Raw genomic sequence first — 10,000 nt, forward strand, 5'->3', positions numbered from 1 at the left:
CTTCCCTCCTCACTCAACCCCTTATTTCTCTCTCTCTCCTACTTTCCTTCCCTCATTCCCTCTCTATTTCTCCCTCCCTCCCATCTCTCTGTATGAATGAACAATAGTCTTCAGAGCTCGTGTGGTATTCATGGCTAAGAACGAGGGAAAGAGGGAGGGAGGGACAGTGGCAGCCAGGGAGGAAGGGAGTGGGTGAGAGATAACAGAACTCAAAACTGACCCAAGATCAGTCTCTAAGAAAGATATTTCTCTACTTCTTTAACATTAATACTAGTTTCTTTACTTCCTGACATTAATTCTAGGACCATCTTACTAGACCCTAATCGTAACCTTAACTACTGAGGCTGAAACTGAAAACTGACCCAAGATCAGTATCTAAAATAGAATGGAATAATAATGTCAATGGAAAAGGTTGTAATAGCTTGTAATGTCCAGCCCTGTCTATATCTAAACGGTTGTAATGTCCAGCCCTGTCTATATCTAAACGGTTGTAATGTCCAGCCCTGTCTATTTCTCAACGGCTGTAATGTCCAGCCCTGTCTATATCTAAACGGCTGTAATGTCCAGCCGTGTCTATATCTAAACGGCTGTAATGTACAGCCCTGTCTATTTCTCAACGGCTGTAATGTACAGCCCTGTCTATATCTAAACGGCTGTAATGTCCAGCCCTGTCTATATCTAAACGGCTGTAATGTCCAGCCCTGTCTATATCTAAACGGCTGTAATGTCCAGCCCTGTCTATATCTAAACGGTTGTAATGTACAGCCCTGTCTATATCTAAACGGTTGTAATGTACAGCCCTGTCTATATCGAAACGGTTGTAATGTCCAGCCCTGTCTATATCTAAACGGCTGTAATGTCCAGCCCTGTCTATATCTAAACGGTTGTAATGTACAGCCCTGTCTATATCTAAACGGTTGTAATGTCCAGCCCTGTCTATATCTAAACGGTTGTAATGTACAGCCCTGTCTATATCTAAACGGTTGTAATGTCCAGCCCTGTCTATATCTAAACGGTTGTAATGTACAGCCCTGTCTATATCTAAATGGTTGTAATGTACAGCCCTGTCTATATCTAAACGGCTGTAATGTCCAGCCCTGTCTATATCTAAACGGTTGTAATGTACAGCCCTGTCTATGTCTAAACGGCTGTAATGGCCAGCCCTGTCTATATCTAAACGGTTGTAATGTACAGCCCTGTCTATATCTAAACGGTTGTAATGTACAGCCCTGTCTATATCTAAACGGTTGTAATGTACAGCCCTGTCTATATCTAAACGTCTGTAATGTCCAGCCCTGTCTATATCTAAACGGTTGTAATGTACAGCCCTGTCTATATCTAAACGGTTGTAATGTACAGCCCTGTCTATATCTAAACGGTTGTAATGTCCAGCCCTGTCTATATCTAAACGGTTGTAATGTACAGCCCTGTCTATATCTAAACGGTTGTAATGTCCAGCCCTGTCTATATCTAAACGGTTGTAATGTACAGCCCTGTCTATATCTAAACGGCTGTAATGTCCAGCCCTGTCTATATCTAAACGGTTGTAATGTCCAGCCCTGTCTATATCTCCATGGTTGTAATGTCCAGCCCTGTCTATATCTAAACGGTTGTAATGTACAGCCCTGTCTATATCTCCATGGTTGTAATGTCCAGCCCTGTCTATATCTAAACGGTTGTAATGTACAGCCCTGTCTATATCTAAACGGTTGTAATGTACAGCCCTGTCTATATCTAAACGGTTGTAATGTACAGCCCTGTCTATATCTAAACGGTTGTAATGTCCAGCCCTGTCTATATCTAAACGGCTGTAATCTACAGCCCTGTCTATATCTAAACGGTTGTAATGTCCAGCCCTGTCTATATCTAAACGGTTGTAATGTACAGCCCTGTCTATATCTAAACGGTTGTAATGTCCAGCCCTGTCTATATCTAAACGGCTATAATGTCCAGCCCTGTCTATATCTAAACGGTTGTAATGTCCAGCCCTGTCTATATCTAAACGGCTATAATGTCCAGCCCTGTCTATATCTAAACGGCTGTAATGTACAGCCCTGTCTATATCTAAACGGTTGTAATGTCCAGCCCTGTCTATATCTAAACGGTTGTAATGTACAGCCCTGTCTATATCTAAACGGTTGTAATGTCCAGCCCTGTCTATATCTAAACGGTTGTAATGTCCAGCCCTGTCTATATCTAAACGGCTGTAATGTCCAGCCCTGTCTATATCTAAACGGCTGTAATCTACAGCCCTGTCTGTATCTAAACGGTTGTAATGTCCAGCCCTGTCTATATCTAAACGGTTGTAATGTACAGCCCTGTCTATATCTAAACGGTTGTAATGTACAGCCCTGTCTATATCTAAACGGTTGTAATGTCCAGCCCTGTCTATATCTAAATGGCTGTAATGTCCAGCCCTGTCTATATCTAAACGGTTGTAATGTCCAGCCCTGTCTATATCTAAACGGCTGTAATGTACAGCCCTGTCTATATCTAAACGGCTGTAATGTCCAGCCCTGTCTATATCTAAACGGCTGTAATGTCCAGCCCTGTCTATATCTAAACGGTTGTAATGTCCAGCCCTGTCTATATCTAAACGGCTGTAATGTCCAGCCCTGTCTATATCTAAACGGCTATAATGTCCAGCCCTGTCTATATCTAAACGGCTGTAATGTACAGCCCTGTCTATATCTAAACGGCTGTAATGTCCAGCCCTGTCTATATCTAAACGGCTGTAATGTCCAGCCCTGTCTATATCTAAACGGTTGTAAGTTTCTTGTATAAATGATGGCCAAAAGAGAACTGTGCCAGACATCCCTCCACCACTCCAGTCATCCCTCCATCCCTCCAGTCATCCCTCCATCCCTACACTCCAGTCATCCCTCCACTCCAGTCATACCTCCACCACTCCAGTCATCCTTCCATCCCTCCACTCCAGTCATCCCTCCAGTCATCCCTCCAGTCATCCCTCCATTCCTCCACTCCAGTCATCCCTCCACTCCTACAGTCATCCCTCCCTTCCAGTCATCCCTCCATCCTTCCACTCCATCCATCCCACCCCTCCAGTCATCCCTCCATCCCTCCACTCCAGTCATCCCTCCATCCCTACACTCCAGTCATCCCTCCAATCCAGTCATCCCTCCATCCCTCCACTCCAGTCATCCCTCCACCCCTCCAGTCATCCCTCCATCCCTCCACTCCTCCAGTCATCCCTCCATCTCTCCAGCACTCCAGTCATCCCTCCACCCCTCCAGTCATCCCTCCATCCCTCCACTCCTCCAGTCATCCCTCCACCACTCCACTCCAGTCACCCCTCCATCCCTCCATCCATCCCTCCAGTCTTCCCTCCATCCCTCCATCCCTCCAGTCATCCCTCCATCCCTTCAGTCATCCCTCCATCCCTCCAGTCATCCCTCCAGTCATCCCTCCACCCCTCCAGTCATCCCCACACCCCTCCAGTCATCCCTCCACCCCTCCCTCGACCCCTCCAGTCATCCCTACACCCCTCCCTCGACCCCTCCAGTCATCCAGTCATCCCTCCATCCCTCCAGTCATCCCTCCATCCCTCCAGTCATCCCTCCATCCCTCCAGTCATCCCTCCACCCCTCCCTCGACCTCTCCAGTCATCCCTCCATCCCCCCAGTCATCCCTCCACCCCTCCAGTCATCCCTCCACCCCTCCAGTCATCCCTCCATCCCTACACTCCAGTCATCCCTCCACTCCAGTCATACCTCCACCACTCCAGTCATCCTTCCATCCCACCCCTCCAGTCATCCCTCCATCCCTCCACTCCAGTCATCCCTCCATCCCTACACTCCAGTCATCCCTCCAATCCAGTCATCCCTCCATCCCTCCACTCCAGTCATCCCTCCACCCCTCCAGTCATCCCTCCATCCCTCCACTCCTCCAGTCATCCCTCCATCCCTCAAGCACTCCAGTCATCACTCCACCCCTCCAGTCATCCCTCCATCCCTCCACTCCTCCAGTCATCCCTCCACCACTCCAATCATCCCTCCATCACTCCACTCCAGTCATCCCTCCAGTCAACCCTCCATCGCTCCATCCCTCCAGTCATCCCTCCATCCCTTCAGTCATCCCTCCATCCCTCCAGTCATCCCTCCACCCCTCCATCCCTCCAGTCATCCCTCCATCCCTCCAGTCATCCCTCCAGTCATCCCTCCACCCCTCCAGTCATCCCTCCACCCCTCCCTCGACCCCTCCAGTCATCCCTACACCCCTCCCTCGACCCCTCCAGTCATCCAGTCATCCCTCCATCCCTCCAGTCATCCCTCCATCCCTCCAGTCATCCCTCCATCCCTCCAGTCATCCCTCCAGTCATCCCTCCACCCCTCCAGTCATCCCTCCATCCCTCCAGTCATCCCTACACCCCTCCAGTCATCCCTCCATCCCTCCAGTCATCCCTCCAGTCATCCCTCCACCCCTCCAGTCATCCCTCCACCCCTCCAGTCATCCCTCTATCCTAGAGAGTTGTAGTGCAGTCCTCTATACATGTAATGATTTCCATATGTTTAAAGAACATGAAACTGATCAGCTGCTGGTTCCACAGAGTCCTTTATTATTTAAACTCTCTGTTTTCTCTCTCTCTCTGTCTCTCTCCCTCTCTCTCTCTCTCTCTCTGTCTCACTCTCTCTCTCTCTCTCTGTGTCTCTCTCTCTGTCTCGCTCTCTCTCCAGCTCTCTCTGTGTCTCTCTCTCTCTCTCTCTCTCTCTCTCTCTCTGTGTCTCTCTCTCTGTCTCTCTCTCTCTGTGTCTCTCCGTCTCCCTCACACTCTCTCTCTCTCTCGCTCTCTCTCTCTCTCTCTCTGTGTCTCTCTCTCTGTCTCGCTCTCTCTCCAGCTCTCTCTGTGTCTCTCTCTCTCTGTCCATCTCTCTCTGTGTCTCTCCGTCTCCCTCACACTCTCTCTCTCTCTCGCTCTCTCTCTCTCTCTCTCTCTGTGTCTCTCTCTCTGTCTCGCTCTCTCTCCAGCTCTCTCTGTGTCTCTCTCTCTCTGTCCATCTCTCTCTGTGTCTCTCCGTCTCCCTCACACTCTCTCTCTCTCTCCCTACAGTCTACACTCCCACCTATTTCCCGCCCTTTTAAAAACATCTATTTTCTTTCTCTTTGTCAATGTATCACTCTTCATTCTCAGCAATAAGACGAGGTCAATTATGTTTCCCTCTGCTGGCAACTAAAGTACCTGCAGCCAATCACGAGATGACCAACCAGAGCAACCACTGTGGTGAGTGTGTGTGTGTGTGTGTGTGTGTGTGTGTGTGTGTGTGTGTGTGTGTGTGTGTGTGTGTGTGTGTGTGTGTGTGTGTGTGTGTATCTGAGAGTGGGACAGTCTCTTTGGGCAAACCGTGAGAACGGAATGGCTTCCACCTATCCAACCCCTTATCTACCCAGAGAGAGAAAAGAACGAGAGAAAGAGTGAAAGCAGAGAGAGTGAATACCTCTCCAGCCTCACCGTCTCCCTCTCTCCTGATTACCTATCTGTCCTCTCCCCACTTTCTCTCCTTACCCCCTCCTCTCTCTCTCTCTCTCTCTCTCTCTCTCTCTCTCTCCCCCTCACCTCTCTCTCTCCCCCTCAGCTGTCTCTCTCTCCCCCTCACCTTACCTCTTTCTCTCTCTCTACCTCTCCCCCTCACTCTCTCTCTCTCCCTCACCTCTCTCTACCTCACCCTCTCTCTCTCTCCCTCACCAAACTCTACCTCTCCCCCTCACTCTCTCTCTCCCTCATCTCTCTCTACCTCTCCCCCTCACTCTCTCTCTCTCTCCCTCACCTCTCTCTACCTCTCCCCTTCACTCTCTCTCTCTCTCCCTCACCTCTCTCTACCTCGCCCCTCACCTGTCTCTCTCCACCCCTCCCCTTCACTCTCTCTCTCACCTCTCTCTACCTCGCCCCTCACCTGCCTCTCTCCACCTCTCCCCTTCACTCTCTCTACCCCCCCCCCCCCCCCCCCCCCCCACTCTCTCTCACCTCTCTCTGTTCAGTGCCAGGCCCATTACAGGAAATTACACTTTTACTCTCTCCTCATTATCCTCTTATCCCCTGGGCGCCCCGACCCCCCCCCCCCCGCGCACACACACACAAACACACACACACACACCCTGCTCAAACCCACCCTCTCCCCAGTCATTGTCCCATCTAGAAACAGAGTGGTTCTGTGTGTATCTCTTGATTCCTCCAGGGAAGGGCTAATGTTACCACCGCTGTACCCAGGGAGGGTGAGGGGGTCAGTGGGGTGTAATCTGGGCCATGCACCCCTGGCTCTGGGGGTCCTGGAGGCCCCCTGTACACAAGCCCCTATAATGACCTGCGATTAGTCTGACTGCTCTCTGATGCACAAGGAGCCTCATTCTATACCTGAATGTCTATATGTATGTGTGTGTGTGTGTGTGTGTGTGCGTGCATGTGTGCGCGTGTGTGTGTGTGCGTGTGTGTATTACCTTTCGTCTCTTGCGGTGTATATCTCCTATAGAGTTAGCCAGTGAGTTGGGTCCCAGTAGGGTCGAGGTGCTCTGAGGCCAGTCCACGCTGACCAACGTGTGCTCTCCCATTAGAACCTTCCGGACGTTCTCGGCACCGGTGACCCGGATCAGGGGGCGTCCCAGCAGGTGGGTCTTGAAGACGTTGCCGTACTTTTGCCTCCGCGATGCGTGGAACGCCGACCCCTGAATGATGAAAAGGAAACGAGGGGGAGGGGGGGCTGTTAGGAAACATAGATTTAGGTTTTCATCCATATCTCCTGTCTTCTTTACTCTCGCTGAAAGCCAATAACCGAGTCAAACTCAAGTAAACCTCCCAGTTCAAGGAGCAGCAAGTGACCAATCCCGATCGGGTGTTGTTGCCTACTAGGGCGGGGTTAAGGGTTCAGGGACGAGCGATCGGTGAGCTCACTAGCTGATTAACCCATACACGTCTTACGGCTGCAGGCCTAAGGATCCCGTCTTAAACAGACGTAGCCCTGAACGGTTGCCGCTCTATAAGGATCCGGTCTTAAACAGACCCAGGGAGGGATATGATGTAATGTTTGTGAAAGAGAAGGACAGAAAGAGTTTCATGTTGAGCAAAACATCAGTCTCTGATTTAACTCTTTAGCTCTCAACGCCCCTATTGCCCAGAGCACAAACACACACACACACACTCTGATAACACACACACACACACAGAAACACACACTCTGATAACACACACACACACACACAGAAACACACACTCTGATAACACACACACACACACAGAAACACACACTCTGATAACACACACACACACACAGAAACACACACTCTGATAACACACACACAGAAACACACACTCACACTCTGATAACACACACACAGAAACACACACACACACTCTGATAACACACACACAGAAACACACACACACACTCTGATAACACACACACACACACACACACGCACTCTGATACACACACACAGAAACACACACACACACTCTGATAACACACACACAGAAACACACACACACACTCTGATAACACACACACACACACACACGCACTCTGATACACACACACAGAAACACACACACACACTCTGATAACACACACACAGAAACACACACACACACTCTGATAACACACACACAGAAACACACACTCACACTCTGATAACACACACACAGAAACACACACACACACTCTGATAACACACACACACACACACACGCACTCTGATACACACACACAGAAACACACACTCACACTCTGATAACACACACACAGAAACACACACACACACTCTGATAACACACACACACACACAGAAACACACACTCTGATAACACACACACACACACAGAAACACACACTCTGATAACACACACACAGAAACACACACTCACACTCTGATAACACACACACAGAAACACACACTCTGATAACACACACACACACACAGAAACACACACTCTGATAACACACACACAGAAACACACACTCACACTCTGATAACACACACACAGAAACACACACTCTGATAACACACACACAGAAACACACACACACACTCTGATAACACACACACAGAAACACACACTCACACTCTGATAACACACACACAGAAACACACACTCTGATAACACACACACAGAAACACACACTCACACTCTGATAACACACACACAGAAACACACACACACACTCTGATAACACACACACACACACACACGCACTCTGATACACACACACAGAAACACAGAGAGAGAGAGAGAGAGAGAGAGAGAGAGACCAAAGTGTTTAACAGGAAATAGAGTAACATCCCAATACCAAACCTCTCACTGGGACCTCAGTGCCAATGCAGGGGGAAAGGAGACAACGAGGAATCTATTTCCATATTGGAATGTGCCCTTCCACTGTGTGGAGAGGTTCCCCCTAGACTCTGACCTAAAGTCTGTTTTACAGTAGTTCCATTAGAAGTCGAGGTTAGGGTTTAGAGGTCGCGGTTAGTGTTTAGAGGTCGAGGTTAGGGTTTAGAGGTCGAGGTTAGGGTTTAGAGGTCGAGGTTGGGGTTTAGAGGTTGAGGTTGGGGTTTAGAGGTTGGGGTTTAGAGATCGAGGTTAGGGTTTAGAGGTCGAGGTTAGGATTTAGTGGTTGAGGTTAGGATTTAGTGGTTGAGGTTAGGATTTAGTGGTTGAGGTTAGGATTTAGTGCTTGAGGTTAGGATTTAGTGGTTGAGGTTAGGATTTGGGTTGGGAAAGCTGATCCTAGATCTGTGCTCTAAGCCAAGGGAAACTTCTAACAGACGCAAACACACACCGACAGTGGCTAACAGGGCAGCCCTCACGACTGCTAGAGTGGACAGAGAGTACTAGAGGGCATACAGAGGTTTACTGTGGCACACACACACACACACACACACCTAGGGGTTCCATGTGTGTTTTCCGTCTTTTGGGTTTGAGGCCGAGTTAGGACAACATGGGGGCTTGTCAAACTTACCACTCACACACACACACACACACACACACACACACACACACACACACACACACACACACACACACACAAACACCCACAGCCACACCCACTCACAAATTACTCTGCAAAATACACACAAACACACAATCACCTAGTCACACACCAAATAAACACACAAACGTACCTAGTCACTCTACAAACGTTTGTAAACACAAACACAAACAGACTTAGAAACACACACTTAGAAACAAAACACACACACTGACTTACAAACACACAGAGGATAATTAATTAGATGGGAGAATGGCTCCGGAAATAAGATGGCTGCCATTTTACGGGCTCCTAACCAATTGTGTTATTTTGTGTGTGTTTTTTTTCTTCACATTGTTTGTAACTTGTTTTGTACATAAAGAGCTTCTGGACAATCAGAAGATGAATCCCCTCAGACTGGACAGAAACTGTTTCTTTAATAAGTGTGATATAATGTTGCTCCAAGGTCCAAATCCCTCTCATTCACGGGATGAAAAATAAGGAAATAGGAAATAGGAAATAGAAACAGGGTGGAGATCGGGGTACCTTGTGATAGCGCGTTCAACTGTGATGTTGTTAAGGTGAATTTATTTTTTCTCTTCCTGGCAACTGTTTAATATTTTTTCGGGAAAATCGTGAATTTAGATTTTTATTTTTTTACATTTTTTATTTTTACATTTACTCTCAGGTCCCAATTATAGCAATATTAGAATATTAAGATTCTGTTGAAGACCTTTTTTGGTTGGTGATAGAAGTACCAAATCATCAGCATATAGCAGGTATTTTACCTCTGTGTCAAATAGTCCCGGGCCTGCAGAATTGTCCAACATGTCTGCTAATTTATATATAAATGTTGAAAAGGTTTGGACTCAAACTGCAGCCTTGTCTCACACCTCGACGTGGCGAAAATATATATCTATTTTTTTTTTCATTGCACACTTGTTTTCTGCGTTCGTACATTTGATTAAGTTACGTGCTGTTTTTAAGCATCTAATTTATGATGTTATCAAGCCGTCTTTGGTTTTATA

At 47.9% G+C, this 10,000-nt stretch overlaps 1 protein-coding gene across 1 annotated transcript in view; it reads right to left on the reverse strand.

Moving 5' to 3' along the window:
- LOC110531356 (cytochrome P450 26B1) overlaps positions 1-10,000 on the reverse strand; it is a 41,978-nt gene that overhangs the window by 9,321 nt on the left and 22,657 nt on the right. The window contains exon 2 of the mRNA XM_036987185.1: positions 6,451-6,675. Within this exon, the coding sequence (XP_036843080.1) occupies positions 6,451-6,675 (225 nt within the window). The remainder of the gene's footprint in view (positions 1-6,450; positions 6,676-10,000) is intronic.

Source organism: Oncorhynchus mykiss, chromosome 9 (genome assembly GCF_013265735.2).
Source record: "Oncorhynchus mykiss isolate Arlee chromosome 9, USDA_OmykA_1.1, whole genome shotgun sequence".
Taxonomy (NCBI): domain Eukaryota; kingdom Metazoa; phylum Chordata; class Actinopteri; order Salmoniformes; family Salmonidae; genus Oncorhynchus; species Oncorhynchus mykiss.